General features: G+C 37.8%; 1 protein-coding gene across 1 annotated transcript in view; it reads right to left on the bottom strand.

Moving 5' to 3' along the window:
- LOC139116952 (uncharacterized) overlaps positions 1-22139 on the bottom strand; it is a 99741-nt gene extending 77602 nt beyond the window's left edge. The window contains exon 1 of the mRNA XM_070679695.1: positions 21799-22139. Within this exon, the coding sequence (XP_070535796.1) occupies positions 21799-21999 (201 nt within the window). The 5' untranslated portion in view covers positions 22000-22139. The remainder of the gene's footprint in view (positions 1-21798) is intronic.
- Between the last annotated feature and the right edge of the window lie 1301 nt (positions 22140-23440).

The raw sequence follows: 23440 nt of genomic DNA, 5'->3' as shown, positions 1-23440 counted from the left end.
ATACAAGCACTTTGTTGCATAAGTATTGTTGAAATACACTCAGCATTTACTGTATTAAAACACACATTTTACATTTATCAAGAATGTATCATATATATCTCCTTCACTTCAGAATTTCTGTATAATTTTGTCAATTATCAATCCACACATCCCATCCTTCAAAAATTTGTCAATAGGCAAATGTTCTTGGGTCAAAAATTTGTAAAAGTGAAATTTCAGCTACACAAATAAAAGAAATTACCGGTAAAGGTATACAGTCACCTGTAATCTAAATATGCCCATATATGGTCAAAGGGGCGTTCCTTGGTATTCAAAATGCCCATGTGAGGGCGCTGTTTTTAAAAGCGGCCACCCGCTTAAAATCTGTGATTGGTTAGTTTTCTCTTTCCATGGTAACTGCGGCAAAAATTGGAACAGGTGACAGTATACCTAATTAATGGATAGATAAACGATTTACAGTGTTAACAGATACTATTACACTAGTTATACCTGAATCAGAAGAAATCAATATTGTGTTGATGAAGGTTGCCTGCAGTGTATAAAAATGCACATACCAAATATCTTGTCATCTTTCTGTGAGAATAAGGCTAAAATTTTACCGTCCTCATGCATATCATCTGAATTAGCACCCAAGGAAGTTTAACAATTTATATCGGTCCCTTCTGTAATGCCAAGGTCAAATGAAAGCCAAAAGGGCTATCTTCTCTCTTGAAATTTTGGTTTGCATGGTTCAAAAAATGGGTAGATTTTGGACTAGGGCAGTCCTAGGGTAAATGAAAGGGCAAGACAATAAAATTGAATTAATTATTTATTAATAATGTTGTTTTATGAGTGTTTGCTTTAGATCAAGTAGTTTCCAATATTAGATGAAGTAAAGAGTGTTGAAGGACAGCAAACTGTTTCATTTTGACCCAAGTGTGCAGAATATTTGATCTGTTCAGAATACTGAAGAAACTATTACAGAGATTGAGAAGCAGGTAATGAACGATTATATGCAAATGAACACTTTCATTATTGGTTATTTGCATACTCAAACAATACTTATTAATACACTTTGAATAAATGAATATATTATGTAAGAAATCAAAATCCATCACTGGATGTTGAGAAGAGCAGCGGGATGGTTAATAAAGCACACACAATACAATGCCATGCTACGTTCTTTTTCATACGACATGGATAAAATTAGACATGTCCGGATTGTAACCCTTTCACCACTGTGATTTCAACTATCCCATTGTTTTCTATGGTAAAGTTGGACCTCTAGAGAAGGAAATGGGGGTGAAAAGGCTGGGGATGGATTACTTAAGGATGTACGATCGGTAAAATTAAAAGTAATGTCATTTCTCTAAATTGTCAATTTTTGGATTCTCCTTTGTAAGTATTATCAAATGTGTGATAAATATAGGGGTCACCGCGCTCGTTTTTGAGATAAATGATCATGAATTTTGCCATTTGTGAGAAAAAATGCTGAGTCAGCATTTTTTCACCAATGCATTTTCTATGGACGAAATAATTCAATGCTGTTTATCTCAAAATTTAGCGCGGTGACCATATAATTTTATTTGATCAGTATTATTTATTTCTCTAGACTGAGCTTTGTGCAAATTTTCATGAAAATGACATTAGTAGAAATTGATTTTCCAGCAAATTTCAATGTAATCCTATGGGAAGTGACAAATTCCACGCGCGCGTACCGCTCGTACATCCTTAAAGGGACGAAGTCGGCCATTTTTCATGAATTTTGTTTGATACGAGATACTACTTATATTGTTTGGCATGATGAAAGATATTGAATAAATGGGTGACCATGCATATATTCAAACCTGGTTTTAGACAAATTAAATGAAACCAGCGTGAAAATGAATTAATGGTCATGACCATTAATTCATTTTCACGATGGTTTCATGTATCATGCCTAAAACTGGGGTTGATTATATGCATGGTCACCCATTCATTCAGTATCTTTCAACATGTCAAACAATAAAGTAGTATCTCATATCAAACAAAATTCAAGAAAAATGGCCGACTTTGTCCCTTTAATGTCTAACACAATGTGGGTAAGGCAAGTGACACACAATTTACAGCTGGAAATGTCTACAAGCCCTCCCCCACACACACACTATTTGCGGAGGTTGATCCTTTGAGCGCCAAAGTCAATTTTGCCAACTTTACAAAATATACACAAGTCAAATTTTGTCAGATTTTTGCCAAAATATTGATCAAACCAGATATGAACTGAAAATGCTCACGTGTTTCATTATATATTGCATTTATGTGCAAGTTTGAACCTTTGCTACATGCTTTGCTACATTTAAAGTGTTATGATCAACACAATGAATTTCACCACAGATCAATTCTAAAGGTCATTAAGTATTCAAATATGTAATTAGCTGAAATAAAAATAATTAATTTCTTTGAGTACTGTCACTGTATCACAATATAGCATGTGTAATTACCTTTGGTCAAGTCCTTCAAGCTCTATATGCCAAACCGTGAAAGCTTGTTAGCTATTTATGCAAATTATGAATTAGCTGACATGAAAATGCAAAATGACTTTCAATACTGTTATAACCTGGTATAATGATCAATGTACACAGCATGTTTCGCCAAATTTTATCAAGTAAATGCCAGTATATATCCCTAATTTGGAAGGTTCATTAAATATGCATATTGGGAATTGGCTGAAAAAAATGTCAAATGACTTTCAATAATCTTGTATCATAGTATCTTTAATGTACATAGCAAGTTTTGCCAACTTTGGTCAGTCAAAACAGATAAATATCGCTAATAAATGCGGGATATCGGACCGCAGGCGGGCGAAGATTGCATTATAAGCGCGCCAACCCAAACTCACTGCATGGACATCACATTTACGAAATCGAAGTCCAAAGTCAACTACGTCATTGTTAGAATAAGAGAGGTTTTCCATCACACGGGAGCATACCACCACAAATTTTGCACAGATGGCGTTGCACTGGCATTGAAAAAGGGTGCATGGGAGCATGGGAACGCGGACAGTTTCCCTCGCTATGGGTAGGAAATGCATTGAGCAAGACACACTTCCGGGTTCGCAAAAAAACGAGGATCCAATTACGGGGCGCTCAAATATAACTATTTGCTGTGATACATAGCAGAGGCGTATATGTTTGTGATGCTGAGAATAACATCAGTAAATAAATGACGGGTTTTAAAAGTTGACGTTTTTTGCGATGAAACAGACTTCTGAAGGTAGCTCGCTTGGGGAACACGTCATCCCGGCCGCTGTCCGCTTTGACCCCAGTAATTCACACTGGTTTTGGTCGGCCCCAGGTACACAAGTCACTTCGACCCCGTCACACTTTTGCCTACATGTCCACGGAGATGATTCAACATGTTCCACAACAAAGCCAAGACAAAAATTGAAAATATCAATAAAATGGCTTCACAAAGGCTGAAATACACGATACTCGATGAAGTATGACGTTTATGAAATGAAATCAAATTGACAACACAAGTGTTTGTCTCGGGTAATACCACTTGAAGTTGAACTATTCTACAGACTGTTTTTTCCATACAGTGCAGTATTTGTCAGTGACAAATTAATCTTTGCAATACATTTTTTTGCGATGAGCTGGAAATTTGATTAATATCGAGTTAATGTACATAAATATTCCGTTATTTACTGGGACACGTTTATTTTCTCGATCCGCTATCTGCGGACTACGTGCTGACGTACATTGACTGTTCATGTCAACGATCGTTTCTCCCTCTGCAGAGTTTCTGTATCCCGTTCAACAACGCTGTACCCGATCACACGATAGTGACGCTATGTAGCTGTGCAGTATTGAAACTTATCATAAAATGGCCACCTCGTCTAACAGTACACGTATTGTCGGGATTATCGTACGGAAAAAAGACTGCAAAAGTAAGACTTATGAATCTTCATCAGAATTGAACACATCATGATTGTACACGAGTATCAACCGTGAATGCACGTTGAGCTCGGCAGTTACACAAGCATGGTACGCTACATGCATAGCCCTACGAGTATGGCGACAGTGTCCGGCTTTGGCTACGCCGCCTACCGGAGGTGGGAGGCGGCGTAGCCAAAGCCGGACACTCTCGTCATACTCGTAGAGCTAGCTACATGCACTGCCGCGATGCCGATCGTATGCATTCGAAGGCCTATCCCGGAATTTGTTTCACAAACAACCTCAAAGGAGAGCAAACATACTTCTATGGACAATGACGAACACGTTTCTTGGCGAAGCAAAATCAAAACAGTGCAGAAGTACATGAAGTAGGTCATGGCCTTGGACTCTGTGCACGAACCTGATTGGACACTTCAATACCTTTGACCCAAAGTTATTATTATCAGCACTTCCATGCCATGAGGCTAGGTAGTATGTACTCATTTCTGGCGATCGAGCAGCGAGGGAAACAATCAATTACCAAGGATAAAGCTAATTTGCTAAACGATATTTTATCTTGAATAGTGAGTTGAATGAGTAATAAAATATCATATTTTTAATGTTCAATACAAGGTTGAAACACGGAGGGACCGTGGTTGAAACCAGAGCTATCCAGCTGTAGCCAACCTGGACAAGCACATTTCACAGCGCCCTCAAACAGTCGATTGTTTTCACTTGTCATACGCGGCGTAACAGAAAAATTAAAACTTTCATAACTTCATTAATATCCAAGCCACGCCCACCAAAACCTTTTCAGTTCTAGCCATTTGAATTCTGAAGATGTCTACCAAATTTGACTGAAATACGTTCAGCCGTTTTTGAGAAAATGGACCAACAGACAGACAGACAGACACACAGACAGACAGACAGACAGACATCGCTGCGACATATGCTCACGTGTTCACACGTGAGCAAAAAAACTGTAGCTAATTAAATGTGATATCCATTTGCTCCAAAATTATCTGAACAAATACAGAAAAATTCATAAAGATTGGTAAAATGTTGCACTAAAATTTTGGTGGGAAAAATTACAGCACTCAAAGGGTTAACTGAATATCTCAAGATTTATGATGTGGCCAGACATGCAGTTTACAGTTCACTGAGTGCACTGTGTTCAAGATAAAATGATATCCCTCAATAAGGGGTTTTAGTAACTTTATCTGACCAAAGATTGTTCATCTGCAGAGCAAAATGTCACGGAAATAAAATATACAAAACCTTTTCACGCATGCTCGGTAGACCTTTCAAATAACAGACTAAACTGTATTCTATACATTCTCAGCCTCAGGACCAAATATTTTTTTAGAAGGAATAAGATATTCCAAATGACAGATTCTTGTCATTCTTGAACTATAGAAAGAAATGCAGACCTAAATTGAAGAACTCAAACACACCTTCGGAGAAGATTTTTAGTAATAGTAGTCCCCGATATCTGTCCATTTTGTTTTTGCTATATTCAAGCTTTTCAGGGTTTTTTTTGAAAATATATGGAGCGACTTCACCATTTTTTTTTCAAGAGGATTGCAAAATTATTTGTTCCCAGTGCAGTTAATACAGATGTTGGTGTCCATTTTTGGATTGAACAAATTTAAGGTATTTTGGTTTCTGATAAAAATAAAATTGACATGGCGGCAATATTTTTTCATCCGTGATGAAAAACAGAACAGTTTAAACTCCCTTGAACACAAACACATTAGCGAACACTCAACACCGAGACGACTTGCATAAAGAACATATGTTGCCTCTACCAGTACTTGCCATTGGAATACATATACAGCACTGCTTTATCACAGATACCAATGTAAATTTATTTGCGAGCACAAAGACCTTACCAGGGCCATAGCATTATTTGTATGAATTCACTATGAAAAGACTCTCTGTCTCTTATTCGTAGCAAAACCATTTTTTCCAAGTTAATATCTTCTGTGATATTTCCTTTGGCAAGAAAGTAAATCAGTTTATGAAAGGCCTCGTATCTTTTTTTCTGCTTTCCCCAGATTTGTTTTCGCCTGAGGATACGAAATAATAATGCAGCTACTGAAAGCATGTCTGATTTTGTTCACCAAGTCTCATTCTGAAAGCGGAGAAACGTAAATCGCACAGCAATGAATTTATGATGTGTAGGCGCATGACTCATTCCCCGCTTCATCGTGTAATATTAATCTCGAATGATTCTCGCACAGGTCCCAGGGTCTTGAAACCTCGGCTGATTGTAGCAAAACAAAAAAGTTATCTGAGGTCAACTTGTCTCAGTGTGGGAGAGCCGGCTTTGGGAACTGATTTTGCAAATGACGGAAACCGTGCCTCTACTTATAGAAAATGTCTACACCAATGGCCTTTTTTCAACGTAGTGTGAATTGGCCGGCAGGGGACATCTACTTGTTTGACCTGCCACAGATTCTTTCTCAATTATTCACACCAAGGCTGCGACCTTTGCATCAACTAAACATAGGGCCAAAGTCCCTGAAGCTACTATAGACATGGATACAAAATTAAGTATTTCATGACAGTATGGAATTATCTCACTAAGGTCATCCTGACCAGCGGTTTTGAAAAAACAAGCGACTCAACATTTGACAGAGCTCTGCTGTGTTATGTAGAGAATAACCTTTTGTGACACATGTATTGATGAAGAAGGTGGATATCTTTGATAGCTCATTTCAGGATGGCCTGACCAAAAATGGAAAAAAATTGCGTAAAAATACAGATTTGCATATTTCATCAGACTATATTAGTCTATAATAGCAAATAAACGAGAGTTAATTACATTCTAATTAAAGTAAACAAGACTTGCTTAAATCAAGATTTACGTCATAAAAAACAGCATATCTGTCAGGTTATAAAGAATCTTAAGCTGGTTACCTTTTAATATCAGTATTTTCATCCTATTAACCAAGCACATTTTAACTTTCAAATTAACATTGTAAGTAAGTTCTGTTGAATAAGTTGAGACTGTACGTACTCAGAGAAAGCACACTGAAGAGACAAATGTTTGAAACTTTAGAAGTTCAAGGTCATCAAAAGCATAATAAGGAATCATGTTACACTTTCCTTGCACTGTTTACACAGATTGCATAATTGCTATAAATAGCACATGAGGAATCTTACAGCCAGCTTTACCATAAAAACCCTATCACTTTGACCACTCTTTTAATTGACCACTCTATTTTTTCCTCAAAAAGTAATCTTATTTTATCCTTACCAAGTCAACCATAAATGGAAATTAGAACTTTCTCTGTCTCTATTTATTTGACCACCCTATCATGACAAACTATTATGAGCAATTTCTTTTAGATAACATAAATGGTGGTTCAGAATATATCAAAGTTGGGATTCAGGAAAGTTGCCTTTACATGTTTTAATCCTCAATTCACTACAAACTGTCAAAAAAAGTTGAACTTTCTGATAATTCCACACTAAAATTATTTTGGCTTTGATGATTTCCTAATTAATTCAATTATTTAAAATCATATTAATTATTTTTTTCTGGGTGAATTGATAGGGTTTATACAGTACAAGAATTACATACAATGTAAGTCAAACTTTGACCAAAAATGACAAAAAAATTCCTTAAAAATACACATTTGCATATTTCATCACAATTTGAACAAATCTAAGTTGGGTTATCCCTAGGGACCTGTATACCAAATAACAAAGCTGTCTGACCAGCGGTTATGAAGAAGAAGATTTTTTACCAAAAATACCTTTTTTGGCATTAATTTGGCTATTTTCAAAAATATCAAAAAATTAAAAAAACTAGTTTCTCAAAATCATATTTTTCATCTACACAACAAATATCAAATCAGTAAGTACTGCGGTTCTCAAGATATTTGAGTGGACGGACGCCTCACAAACGGACATACATACATACATACATACATACATACATACATACATACATACATACAGACTGACGCCGGACGCCGGACGGATACCCATCCCAATAGCTTCTATAGACTATAGTCTATAGTAGCTAATAGAAACTAACCTTCAATGTAATAATCAATTTTTTGCTGTCAATTTTACAGGTTACTGAAGGAGTTTGCAATTGCGTCTGCTCAATTTGAAGAAGACAAAATATTGAAACTGAATAAAAAATTGTACTTTCTAAAATAGGAATACCATTTTGTGATTCGCCAAGTCCTTGAAGGTGAACAATTTTAAATGAAGAAATCCACAATGAGCAAGGATGAAATCATCCCCCAGGAGTGATGAACAATTTTCTCTCAGGCAATTTTCACAAATAGCCTTTTGAAATTGCGTATTTATGAGTTCAAATCTTGAGACTAATGCAATAATTTCAAAATTACTTGCCCTTGAATGTAATAACAAGGGACTCTTTAGAAGGCGAAAGGTTGAGCCAGGTTATGAAGTCTTCAGGCTGGATTACGGTTGAACGTGACTGCGGCATGCAGGTGTGGGTAGTGAGCTTTGTGACAAGAGAGTAGCACTAGCGGTATACTTGAGAATATACACACATGTCCAGACATGGAGGAGTTGGCCAAGTTTAGAGTTTTCCATGCGTTGTTTCGGATAAAAATAATAAAGGAATGAGATTTCAGAGAGAAAGACCTTGGAAATGAAACAAACTCCAAGGTTTAGTGTGTCAAAAGTGAGACAAACTGCATGAGGAAGGCTGGTATTTCCTTACAAAACACCCACCTTTCTGAGGACTCATTCACACGTACCTAGACACGCAAAATACTGATTAACTTACACATTCAGACAAACCATTCAGACAAAACATGAAACGTAAGCTTCAATAAACTTTAACGACAGACGGTCAAATTGAACACCACACAGCTAAATTGCTACGCACACCTGCCGTAATATTATGACTATAATTCTCGATTGCTATCACATCAATAATCACTCCATTTGTGGAATGACGATGGTCAATTCATTCTATATCTGGGCATCTATTTATTTTTTTATCATCATTTAATGATAATGAGTATTTCAGATTAGAAAGAATTTAAAACTGCAGTATAGACAGAAAAACTTCCTCAATGATCATGATTTGTAGGTACCTCATCTCTTGTGTTACATTTGCTGCCACTGACAGAAATTTTACTAAATTTTGTCTTTTTGTTCCGAATTTACTGTAGCGGGCAGTCAGATCCTTTATCTGTACGTTTATACTCTCAATGATGACATCTGTAAAAAGAAATATAAAAATTTGCATTTTCTTGAAAGCATGATATCCAAACATGTCGTCAAAAATTTTGGTCGAATATTTTTTGTACATTAAAGGTACACGGTCACCGTAAATTTGCATATTCCATATATGGTAAAGGGCGCGGGGCTTAGCGTACTAGCCCGTAACACCTGTAGCTGTCGGTCCTCCATATTTGATACGTCAAAGAACATGCAGACGACGCTGCTAAGTATGCCATGGCTGATCGTGTGGGGGCGCCCTTTTTAAAAGGCGGCCACCCGCGTAAAAACTGTGATTGGCTATTAAAAAACAGGTAACTGAATACCTTTAATGATAGAACTGTACTCATTGTTAGTAATTAGCCCAGTCTTTCTCTTCACACATTTTATATATTATATTATTCGAATAAGAACTTTTATCTATGAAAAGTGATCAGGTAATCATGCAAAAATTGAGAGACTGAAGTCATTCAATACAAGAAAATGATGTAATTATGGGTATATATTTCACCATGGAAGAAAGATGTACATGAATGTCAATTTTTCTGATCATCGCAGCTTTTGCAATAAAACTACCGGTAGTACAATACAAGGTCTTTACAAGTACCTTTTTGAAGCCAGGGCCCAGTCAGATATTTATATTTTACAACTCTTAGGCACATCATCTTCCTGTGACAGTCACGAGGCGTGCACGTAGAGAGGTCAGAGAGGGACGGTTGCCGGGAAACCAAATACCACCCCCAAGGCATGGAACGGTGATTCTATTCTTACTGATTTTCTTGACTCTTCTGCATTGAAGATTTTTTGCCAAAGCGAGTCCCAGTGGAAGATAAAATGATACATCTTACAGTGTTTGTGATGAGATATTTATGAGTTTAATCTTTGCGTTACCTGATACAGAAAATAGATGTGCGACACAAAAAACTGTTGCTTACGAAAGAAGTGTTCTCTGCATATAAACCTTGAAAGGCCCTTTTATCAATATCTGTTCACACTTAACCCAAAAGGAGTGTATATTTTGCTTGTACACACTTCAGTTCATTATTACATTGTTGTCAATGGCCTACTTTTATCCAATGTTTACCAACTGATAAATTTCAAGATTACAACCCTGGCCTTTGGATTTTCCACGTGACATTTCAGGTAGAAATTTTATAGACTGGATATTTTGAGTAAATTTCAATCAGGGGGAAAGTGAATAAGGATCTCTTTTGAGCAGGAACTATGGTGAAGAAATAAATGGCTGTCGACCATAGGTATAAATTTGTAAGAAGATGTCACAATTACTTGAAAGTATAGGGACAAACGCGACTGGATGTTTAGATGTTGTCCATACATAGAAAATGAAATGTGAATTGGTCAGAAGACATCTAAATTGAATTATGATTCTTCAATTATGAAAATGTAATAAGAGTAAATATACCTGGCCTACTGTAAGCTAATGTTACAAGTTCGCTGTAACAGCTCACAGCTAATTAACATATACTAATAGAGTTATCAGATCTACTCTCTATTCTTACTGTCAGCAGAGCTGAAATTATATTTTGCTGACCAATTTCTTAGTATTTTTTACTTAACTGATCAATATCGGTGACTTTCAACAAAAATAAAGTACAAATATCACCACTTTATAAGCCTACAAAAAATATTGCATAGAGGTAGCTGTACGTTAGGGCCACCACTCAGGCCATGCTCTCTGACTAGATAACTGGTAAACTCCTGACTATTGTGTTTGCACGGGGTCAGGGGGCAAGGGCCATCTCATGAAATGGTCATTGAATCTTTTATGAATGGACACACATGCCTGATTTATGACCGCTGTCGCGATGAATCACTTTCTCCTCCCAAGTAAATGAAAAACAAGGCAAAATGTAAGACGCCAGTTCTTGATATCTGATGAACGGTCGGCTAACGCACAGGTCACCCGACAGGTGATTTTTAACTGCCTTGCCAGAGAGGCGACTTCTTCTATTAAAGCAGGAATCTTATAAAAGTTAAGAGCCGATGGATCTGATCAACAAAGGTACTTCACAACTGATGGACTGACCACCAGCAATCCTCAGGTCATTATTCACAATGGTGGAAGGGCGGATTCGGAGTACTAGGTGTGAAACGACTCTTTGTCCAAGCTCGGCCGCTGTTTTGAAAAATCCAGCGGTATGAAGGTTAACGAGCTGGGAGAGGACTCTGAGGTGGGGAGTACCTCGGGGCGATATGGCTGGGTATTCTTCGGTGAATCAGAGACATGAAAAACGATACCACCAAGTGTGCGTTGTAGAACCACTCCATGTGAATAGTTGGGTAGTTTAATCACAGCTTACACATACCGTCCACAAACACAGCTGTTCCTCAGAAAGTAGGCCACGGCGATACAAGTTCATTCCTTCTCAGAAAATTGGGACTCAATATGTTTGCAAACCCTCCTGTTTCTTTTGAAGTAACATCTCTAAGTATCACATGCAAAAAAAATATGTAGAGAAAGCAACAAAAAAGACACTGACTTTGTCTTGATAACAATTAACAGCATCCTTGTATGCAGCCTTCGAATATGAAATAAATATTTTGATGTTTGAGATATTTCCAGACTTGTGAATATTTTTTGTCTCTTTTTTGAAAGTTGAAAGCAGTGAACAGAAACTTCTAATGAAAACTTTTCATGGCTGGCAAGTTGACAGCTGGAACAACATTTGACCATGTCGTAAACTTTTACTTTTCAGGTATCCGTTTTCATAAGGTATGCATCGCTGTAACGCTGACTGAATGTATATGAAGCCTGCAGGGGAAGAAAGCAAGTAGATTTTCCCATGACTGGACTTAGGGTCTTATGTCAATCTCAATGTTTGAAATGGCCGGGTTGATGTGATATATGAACAAATCCCTCTTGTATTGGCTGGTTTTTCCAGATCAGTGTGGACGGGAAACTCCAGATGTCTTCTTTGGTAGTCCTGGGTGTATTCCATCGCTGTGCCATTCACTTCTCTGTTGAACCAGTGAAGCAGCAAGTTCACAGACTCCTGGAAAGAAGATGCCTGTCGTCCCTGAACATGGACTTGAAGTCTGAATTATTCATCAGTATGTACAAAGATGTTGTTGGTTTTTGGCACCATTGATTATTAAAAACACAAATGCACAAAACCCGTTATGTTTGTTGGGGAGGGTATGACGAGCTATTTTAAATATTGCGTGTAAATTTATACTAACTATATGCCATGGTAACAACATGTGAATCAAGTGCGCGCATAATAATCCCATTTCAGATTTTGTTTTGAAATGTTGGTGGCTCTGGAACCTAGTGTCAGAAGTTTTAATTTACATCAACCAATTTAGCAATGTATCATGATGGGGCAGTTCAAATCATAATTTCTTTTTCCTTTACAGTTAGCGTTTGATAGTGAACCCAATCATGAGTATGTTTTAAATTGTTACCAAATCTACATTAAACTTTAATGAAACTGGGCCACATTTGTCTTCTTTAAGCCAAGACAGTAGAAAAGGTGGTAAAAAAAGTAGTTTTACTGTGAACATCTGACTTATTGTGAAAACTCAAGATAATTTTCAATATTCCCAGTTTAATGCTCTTGATTAATACTGACACATTCCTATGCCATCAAAGGAAAGTTTTGTGTGCTATTTTGGCCACACTGGAAGGACTGGTGCACGTAGCTGCAATAATTGTAGCCTTGGTTGGCCGTAGGGATTGGGCTTCTGTAGTGCGGCTCGCGCCTTGCCCCAACCAAGGGCAAGGCGCGAGCCGCACGACAGAAGGCCAATCCCCACGGCCGACCAAGGCTACAACTATTGCAGCTATGGTACACGTACCATGCAGAATGACAATATACACATTGTACTCTGGAAATCCTTGTACTGCTGATCTGTTACATGCATGGGAGTCTATTTTAAACTATGGAAATACACACTCCAACCCCTGGCTAAATGCACACTGAGATGTTTTCTGTATTAATCTATCGAAATGTGGTCGAAACAGAAAATTTGCTTTCAGAAATGGAGTTCCCCATTTCCAACAATACTGCTAAACAGACCACATACACATCACATCCTCATATCATGCTGGTTTGTTCGCTTAAACAATCTGACAATGGGGATATGGAAGGAACAGAGCAAAAAGTTACAGTTTTCAACAATACAATTCATTACGTTGTTCACTCCTGAGTTCCTTTTCAAACAGGATATCAAAAGATACACCCAACCAAGCATGAAAACATTTTTTATTTCAAACAGTTGTCTGTCAGGTAACATAAGTACGGAATGTGTGGGAAGCTAGACAGACTTGTGGAATGCAATCCATGGGAATACGTCTTCCTTGTCTTTTCTCAGCATGGAGTCTGCAGTTCCACAATAAAAGTTGGCCACCTATTGTTATCATACAGGTATCTTGGTGCGAGGAGACACACAATGATGTGTACAGTGAGTTCCTGTGTTTGGCTTGGTGGTTTCCCATTGGCCTGACTTGCCCCGTACATTATCGATATGCTTGCTATATCTTTGAGATGAGGGTAATTATGGCAGAGCACAAACTGCAGCCAAGAAAAGCCATCAACACATTCATCACCGCAAGGGACTTGTCTGGCCACATCATACGTTATTCAATGATTGGAAGGCTATGGGGAATTTCTGTCTATGGCTTTGAAGACTTGTCTGTCAGTTAACTTTTAGAAATACTTGAAGTCTGACACGTTTATTATACCGTAAATGAAAAAAAGAGGTTTTATATTTTGTCAGTGAACAAACAATGTTTTGTTCAATATGAAACTGACCTCTTGCCATGGGTTTTGTTATCTCTGCTGAGTGGTGTCAGGGTAGTAGCTCACTGCACTTATCACCCAGATATAGCTAAACCATTGGTTGGGGCTGCGAGCAGTGTAATGCACTGTCCAGTAAGTGAACGTTCAGGGGATGACTGCCCTAGAACCGGCCAAGCAAAACACTTACAATTCACTGGATATATCTCTTCTCACTACTTAACATTTATCAGAAACCACCCATGAATAAACAAGTACAAATAAGTGGCTATTAACGTGTCATTTGCAGTCCCTCAAAGAGATGCGATCATTTCATTTTTGGGCTTTATTCTGATTAAAACCAATTCAAGGAACAGCAATGGACACGTTCCACACTTTACAGATTGATGTAGGAGTTCACTTTTTCTATTGTCAAAGTACATGTTAACAAGTTCAAATCCTTGGTATCAGAGAAGTTCAATTTCACCTTTAGAAATGCACACAATGAGGATGTCTGATTGAATGTGTTCATCACAGTGTCACAGACCATTCACACTGTGAATAGTGTGAGCTAGGGGTTTAAATTTTCATTGTACCGTACAAGCCAGCTGCTTAGCCAAGGCTCTGTCTTTGCAAAGAATTAAAAGTGGTCCACCTAGAATTGTGTGATGGGGAGGGAGATTTTGGGGGTGGATCTTGGCTTAGACATGTTTTCATGTCTGAGCTATACACACCGCCAGCATCTGTTATTCTCACATTCCTGGCCGCTGGGAGTGCGGGATCGACAGTGTGGGAAAAATCGATCCCACACTCTCAGAAACCGTCCCACACTCTGCAGTAAATATTACACGAGCTCTGATTGGATGATAAACAGTCTGTTTTGTTCCACGCGCAAAATGTTATCCAATGGCACGACGAGTAACACACGGACCAGAACTACAAAGTAAGCAGGTCAAAGTACAGTGGCAGACGACAGACTTGTCACGATTTTGGATAATGTTGTACGTGTCCAATGTGAATTTAATGCATTTTGTGGTCATGTGAGAAAAAGAATCTCACACACCAAGGACCTGGGATCAGATTTCTCACACTCGTTGGGGATATTTTGTCTCACACTCGCCTGCGGCTCGTGTGAGACAAAATATCCCCAACTCATGTGAGAAATCTGATCCCAGGTCCTTGGGGGTGTGAGATTCTATTAGTCTCACATCTACATGTCATTTTGAACTTCCACCTACTAGGTTCAGGGCTCCTAGGTTTACACAGCCCTAAAATACATCATACATATCCTATGTAAATCTAAATATGTTCACTGTTCAATATTCATTCTTTTTCGTATGAGTAAAAAAAGTTCATCTCAACAATTCCATATAACATTACATGGCCAAAACTCATCCACCATAATTCTATATCAAAACCCACCTACCACCAAATCCACAACAACCCTATTTGTCGCACTTCAGGCTGACCTCCCCATGATATCCCTGGGCTTGACCGAAGGCTCTGGTCATCAAAGCGTTATTACGCATTTGACTTTCATATGAAAACTTTCCTTGATTGTATCATCAAACTGAAGGGAACAGTGTGTAAGTTGACCTTTGAGTCATACCAGCAAGTCTGCTATCATAATTGAACAGTGGTGTAAATCTGACTTACTCATTTTCTGACTGACAATACATCATTTGCATTTACATCAGGTGCAACTCTACCATAGAAAAGACAGAATTGGGTCACACCACCATAATAGAAAGGCATAACCCTTCACCCCCATATCCCTCTCTAGAAGTCCAACTTTACCTTAGAAAGCAATGGGATTGGGTCAAACCATTGTGGTGAAAAGCTTAAATGTCCAGTAGACTTTTTTCCGGTCAATCTGTCTAAATTCTGTGGCTTGTCACAGTGGTGCATTGTTCTGTTAATTTCTCACAGGCTACATATCATGGATGTGCCTGGGAAAAGCAGAACTGAGCAAACCAGGACTTGAAAATCTTTGTGTGGCATTACAATGAATTACATCTGGTAATATTTTGGCATTGTTAAGTGGGCTGGTCCCTTGTTACAAAACAGTAAAAAATCTTTTGTTTATCAAAAATGAAAAGAAAACATCTTTATTATTCTCTGAGACAGAACAAGGTGCATCAATGTCATTCAAAAAGTAAAACACTTTTTCTTTTTTGTTTACTTTTAATCATTTTCGTCAAAACAAGTTAAAACAGGCCTCTTTTTATTATTCTTTTAAACAAAATCTGGTTTCTGTTTGTTTGCATTCTATTGATATGAAAATCATGTGAAAATAACACCTACTTTGTTTGCACTTTGCCATAATTGAAAAAAATTCACAATTGAATACTTTGTGCACTCAAGTTTTCACTGTAAACCCATTTTAGTAAACTCTGCCAAATTACGTCAATTCATCACTGCTGTTTATGTAACTATTATAAAGTTGGAGAAAAGTTATTTAAAAAAGAACGCATTAAGTTGAAAAATTAATATTCCGCTTAACCAAAGTCCTACAAATATTAATCACAAACCAAATTGCAAATGTGAAAGGAAAAGAACCGTAGGATATTCTTCTACTGAAGTGAACGGATTATTATCGATGTAATTACCATGTATTGAAAAATGTTATCTAGTTTCATTAAAGCAACTTGAAAATATCACATACTTAAATGCCAACTTATACGCAATGTAATAGTATCGATAAGTATTTATTACCTTCCATTGCCATTTCGTAAATCAATTACATTAAATCACTTAGTCCGGCTTTTGAAAGCAAACAGTTATACTGAAGCTGGGGGGGGGGGGGAGATATTGAAAAAGGAAAAAAAATTGAATTCGTTTCAAAGGAATAATACTGCTGAGTTGTTACAAAAATTAGTTTCTGACATCACTGAAAAAAGTTGGCGAAAACAGCTGGCCTGAAAGAACTTAAAAATGTCAAAGTCTGCATTGAAACTTGACCCTTTGAGAGCCAAAGTCAATTTTTATTGCCAAGTGATTTTTTGGTCAGATTTTTGCCAAAAATTTGGATAAAATATTGTAGCCAATGAAGAGCGATGTCCATTAAGTCCAAAATTATCAAAAAATTACAAAAAAATTCTTAAAAATTGGTAAAATGTTGCACTAAATTGTTGGTGGGAAAAATTACAGCACTCAAAGGGTTAAAATTGTATCTTTCATATGATTTTTCTTAATTTGGTAAACAAAGATAGCATTGAAAAATACAAAATAATGTTACAAGTACGGGCGACAGTATGTTTCCGTTCTATATCCAGCGTCAGTACCATTACATACAGTGCCTGGTATAATGCTATGCATTAAATAATTACCATTATTAGTCCACCACGATTACACACTGCCGACATTTCGAGTTTTTCATCAGTCTGGGTTCTGTGATTACTTAAATCAGAAGTCCAGACGCTTGGCATTGTGCGGGCTTAATGACTAAAAGCAACATTACATACCTAATGTAATTTAGAAAACTTTATTTGATTAAGCTGAATATTGGGACGTTTTTCCCCACGAATATACATCACTTGAGTTGGGACTACTTTCAATCGGGGGGTTTCAGTTGCAGGGCATTGTGTCGTGCACTGGCAATATCCTCTGATATGTAGTCGTGAATAGCAACTGAATGTACCATGTAATTCACTTTTCCTGTCCTGCCTATTTTTTGTGCGGACAATTGAATATGTTTCAGCATACGCTTTGCCAGTCAACTGAGTACACATACTTAATATGCAGAGTACCAAAATTATGGCTTCATATCATCTCCCTGAACCATTTTGAGATTTATCAAGATTTTTTTTTCTAAAGTGACATAAATTTCAAGTATCACATCACAGTTGTCAAGTTTTGAGTATCATTAACACAAATTTTATTTTTAGTAGAAGTGGAGGTCACCTTAAAACTAATAATTTATATCATGACCCTAGGATTATATGTGTGTATTTTTTTAGGGATGGGGGATGGGGGGGGGGGGAGGGGCATAGAAGGTTCTGAAAATAAGAGCCCTGCACTCTGTCCTTCAAGGGACCTTGGCTGTCACTTTTTACTCATATTTTCATCATTTTTGTCAACGGAAACTGGTAGATTTTCTCCTTCTTCCTCTTCTTAAAGTGAGTATGTTGAAATACAAGGTACTAGCCATGCAGACTCATCGCACCGTGTGCAGTGTGTTGACAAATGAAGTTTGGGCTCAAATTCAGACATCAACCAAGGACATTCTTATGCATAAACCGGCTGTATTGACATGATTTGGGAGACAGAATGAGAAATTGTATTTTATGAAAACAGAACAAAAACACTGGAAACTGCATCAGAAGTTACAGCCAATTAAGCTGTGATATACATGGCACCATGGTAAGTGTATAGAACACCATCTTCTTTGGGAACAAAAATTGGTTTGTGCAGACTTGTACAGAAATCTGTGACCTAACACAGCCATATTTGAACTAGACCTAGGGGGTAAAAGTTCATGATGTACTGGAAAAGGTATCAGTCTTCGTATATCATGGCAGTTTTGTTTTTCCAACGCTTCTGACCATCTCACTTTTTACAGCGGCACATGTCAAGGTCACAGCCTCAGAGGGCCCTGTTTGTGTTCTCACACAAACAACTTGTAAAGAGCGGCATTGGCAGCTTTTGCTTGTTTGTAAACCCTTGTACACAGTGTGTGTGTGTTTTCTTGATTGGCCTGAGGGAATTCCGGCCGAGGACGAACGTCCTATCTGTAACCTGCTTTCCCATAGTACATCAATAGCTAGATGGCGACAACTGCTTTAGCAGTTTCATGCCTCGCCAAAGAATTGGAGGAATTTATTAATTCTTAAGCAAGGTTAACAACCGGGTTGCATAACACCATTCGCTAGAAAACGTTGCTAATTCCACAGACACGACAGTTGAACGACCTAACAAATTCACACTTATTTTTCTCCGAACACAAACAAGAAGAACATGCCCCTCTGATGATTCAATGACTCACAACAACGCATTTTAGAAAAGATTCAATTGTGTGAATATACGAGTATATCCTCGGTCTACAAACAACGTAATATATCATGTACATGATACAGTGAGTCTAAACAAGGTATTTACCGGTAAAATCATACCACTGAAAGACAAAGATATATCCCTGGTGTTTGCACAACAACATGCATATACGGTATGTTGATGAATAAATGAATCATGAAAAAGTATTTTAAAAATGCACATACTGTATAGATGTGTACCGTAATTGTTGAATGAACAACAAGAATACACCATTGGGATTTGCAAGGCCAAAACAAAGTTAAACAAAAAACATATTGATCAATTACAATACATAACACTTGTACTAACACAAAGTGATATTTTTCATCTTGACACAAGGTGTTCCTAGAAATTGTTATAACATGACAGCCTCCCTCCAACCGAAGCAATTCAGTTTTCTGATTTTCATACGAGTTTGCGGCAATTATTATTATGGCACTATGCCTGCAGGTTGCACAATGGCCTTGAAACAGCAGTGACTATACTATAGCTATATGAAGAGAGAGCTCCAGTATTTCATGCATTTTGACAACAGCACAGACATAGTTATTGAGTTAGTGGCTAAATGACGTGACATATCACTGATATCCAATATCCATGTATGGCAATGAATAACTGAGACATAATCACTGAAATGGAAAACATCAATTGCTGACACAGAATTCAAGTGTCTATGGGTGTATGAAGAATTATATCAACCTGACTGTATTTGTTCACGTTTTGGATCAAAAATGATGATTGTACAAAGTATGTTGCCATGGTGACTAAATGGATGTGATCATTAGAAACAAAGCATCATCATCTGATGTTGAAAAAATATACAAAAATAAGATGAAGGGATTAAAATTTATTAGACTTCTTTTACTATCTTGGAAAACTTTTATGGTTTCTTTAAGTAACCTGCTTACAGATCATTAGTGATTGTAATGTACTCCTAGAACATTATACATTATTCCTTTCTTGTCCACACATACATTATAAATATAGCCTGTCGTTATCTTGGTGTTGTGAACAACGCTGGTATTAGTTTTATTCAATCCAATTCCCTGAGATGAACATAAAAATTTCCATAAATCTGTCTAAGAATGAGTAAATTTGGTTGGCTGTTGCCATGAGACGGCCATTAAGATACAAACTTTGTGATTGGCTGTTGCCATGACAATTATGCATTCGCCCATCATCAGATCACAGCTTACTAACCATTTTGAGAAAACATTGCCATTTGCTACAGAAGTTAATTTAGTGGTAGAAGTGTTAATTTGTTTTACAACTTTCTTAGAAATCCAAAAAGGCCCTCAACATCTAAATAAATTATACTTGTTAAATCTGAAAACAAACAGTCAGGAGAGGCCGCAGACAGTTCTCATTAAACTTAACCTTCTCTTAAAAATTCTCAGACATCCTTCAGGGCACACAGTATTAGCATCCACAAATGCTTCACACACACAGGCACAGTTAGCATGACTCATCAATGACATCTTTGCAAGTCGACAGACGACTATCTCTGAAAATCTTGACCCGGACTGAATTACATTTTATATCAATTCTTGTACCGGGCTGGATGTGTATACGCTGAAGTAAATGAAATTGAAGCTTCATCAAGAACTGGAAGAGATTTCATAAAATTTGTGAATTCAGTTCAACAATCCTCAATGAACAGACTGCAAACGGTAAAACTTAAAGAGACATGAAAACAATTTAACATGATTTGAGACAAGATTTTTTATCATATAAAACAGTTGCACCTCCAATTAATTATCATATTTTGATTCCGTCTGCATCCAGCACATATTCAAGGGAAGCCCCACTTTGCGCGCTTTTCCATTCATTGACCAAGTGATGCAAAATGCACTTTCTCGCACAAAGAATACACTCCCAAAGAACTCTTTTCATACGGGGAGCAACCACGGCGCTATGCCTAAATGCATTTTCACTGAAAAAAGCACACGTCCGTACACACACCTAATTCTCTCCCGTCGGGTCAATATCCCGTCCGCCTTAAAAAACGAAAATCTTGTAAGTGAAGCGATCTCTCGGTGACCCGAAGAAAGCCGATGTAAGGAGGGCAGAAAGCGGTAAGACCCCACACGAAATATACAGTACACTGTCGGCACTTTAGAAAATGCGTCGTGAAAGTCTACGATAGGTAGAAAGACGGTGGGTAACTCATGACTATACTTCGTAAAAATAATAACGGCCTTCAGACAGCTGTATCACAACTTTATTGAGACAATATGACTGCAAGCAATACATATTATATATATTTTAATAACACTATACGTTTCTTTCAATCGAAACCGCACACTTTCACATCTTCTCAGTAGGCCTATATGTTGCACTCAGATTTCAAGGAGTTAATTTTAACCGACCGTGCAATTATTTGGACAACAGTAAAATTTTTCCCCTCGATACTTTTTTGAGTCATTTCTATTGAGACGTTTGACTCGATGGGTTTCCGTTAGCCAAATATAACACGCTGTCGGTCCTTTGATCTCGACTATATACCGTTCGCACCTATCCCTGATGTTGTCGAGTGTCCCTCCCACATTCGGATTTGTCTGAAGTCGGGAGTCTGTTGTCGGGTCGAGTCCGCTAGCCCCCTCATTCAGTGGACTAGAGGCCACTTCACCTTTACGCAACACTACAGATAATCTAGTTAAAACTCATTACGAAATTCTTGGATTTGCTTCACGCACGAGGAAGACAACTTAAGCCGGTGGTAAATCTTCTGGCGTAGAGGCGCCGCCACTTTCAATCAATGAAATTTAAAAGCCGGTTGCAGATCGAACGTTAAAATCCAACGTCAACTGTACAACGGCTAACGGACAACAGCGATACTTCAATCGGGGAGAAAAAGTGCTATACGCTCTTTTTTCGAAGGGATTTACAATGTAAGACAAAACAAAAACAAAACTTACCGAAAAGCCAGCCCAGTACGGACACGCGTTACGCACTCTGTTAGAAGTTGACAGACCGAACGCGGCGAAGCTCACTGCTACGATAGTCAATCCGAGCACAACCTGGCCTACTCCAAAACATAGCGTTATCCGCTGACGTTTCGGCCGCATAAACGATCGCCGGACAGTCAACCGATCGTGTAGGCCGTGCATGTCGTTCATATTATTCAGCTGTAGCTTGACCGATCACCAGAAATCCATTGGGTTCGTAGGTTTTTGCATAACATCGGGTTGTTCGAGAGGTTGCATATTCCCACGGCCGCTCTCTACACTTTCCAGCCTCAAAATGGCGATTAATACGCTGCTCTCCCACAATGCAAAGCGTCGAAAGACAAGTCCGAAAGACAACAAATCTGAGATTGTTTACAAACACTGTAACACAAGCAATTTAGAGTTTCCGGTTTCTAGAATTTCTTCGAGAGGTCACGCAGCCTATTAACCTTCTTATTCAATAAATCTCGCAAAAAACTATACTCAAACAGGTAAGTAACGAACCCCATTGAACGATATCTTTCATCCGGATCACCACGGAAACCATGGCCATCAGAATCCCATCATCAAATTTGCTCAGACAATTATCTTGCGAGAAAAAAATCGCGTATTAGCCAGAGGAACATGACATCACGGTTATTTAAAGACACTTTCAGATAACTTATATCAATATTGCGATGAAATCTCCGACAATAGCCCGCTAATTGACTCTGGACCTCTGACCTTGGGTGAATCCGGACGCACCATTCAGTGTAGAACCCAATCTTGATTGCATAAGAATACGTCAAAGCTTCAGACTGGAACAATCGATGTCATTTTCAAGGTAATTCGTCACGTTTGTAAACAAGAAATTCAAAGCTTGGAAAACACAATTACCTCTGTGATACAACTTCAAGGCCACATTGATCTCTTTTAATTTCAATTTCAAATATTGTACTTTCGGATTTTCATTGAAAACTTCAAAGCGCAGTTTCACCGAAAGTGAACGTACAGGAACATAATATACCTACGTAAATCTTACTTATTAGGGCATACGTACCACAAATTACGGTGTTTATGGAAATTTTCTTGTCCACTCATTGAGTTATCATTTTTTATTTGTTCATTTATTTATTTGTATATTTATTTATTTGTTACCTTTTTGCAATATTTTCACAACAATGACAAAGATCAGTAAGCTTACTTGAATTTAATAATTTAGAAATCAATTATGAGAATGTTGACCATGAAAAAGGAAGAATTTGACCATGGATTGTGTGATTCAAGAACGTGAAAAACAGTGTATATTCATGACATTGAAACGAGCATTGTAGTTCGTTCGATGCCGAACGGGGTGCAGCTGTACCCACAGTCCCCTGTGATCTATTCCGCTCTCGGACTATGCGCCCCATAGACGTGTGTACATATGCCTGAGAAAAAGAACTTTCTTTTTCTCAGGCATATGTACACACGTCTATGGGGCGCATAGTCCAAGAGCGGAATAGATCACAGGGGACTGTGGTGTACCCTGCACATTTCGAACCACTATACCACATGCATAAACTGTGTTCGGGGTTTAAATAACCAGTTTGGCAAATCTTGATGTTACTAGTACTAAGTAATGATGAGTCAA

This window comes from Ptychodera flava, chromosome 18, assembly GCF_041260155.1.
Source record: "Ptychodera flava strain L36383 chromosome 18, AS_Pfla_20210202, whole genome shotgun sequence".
NCBI lineage: Eukaryota > Metazoa > Hemichordata > Enteropneusta > Ptychoderidae > Ptychodera > Ptychodera flava.
Note: the sequence above shows the minus strand (reverse complement) of the source record. Positions and strands in the feature narration are given on the sequence as shown.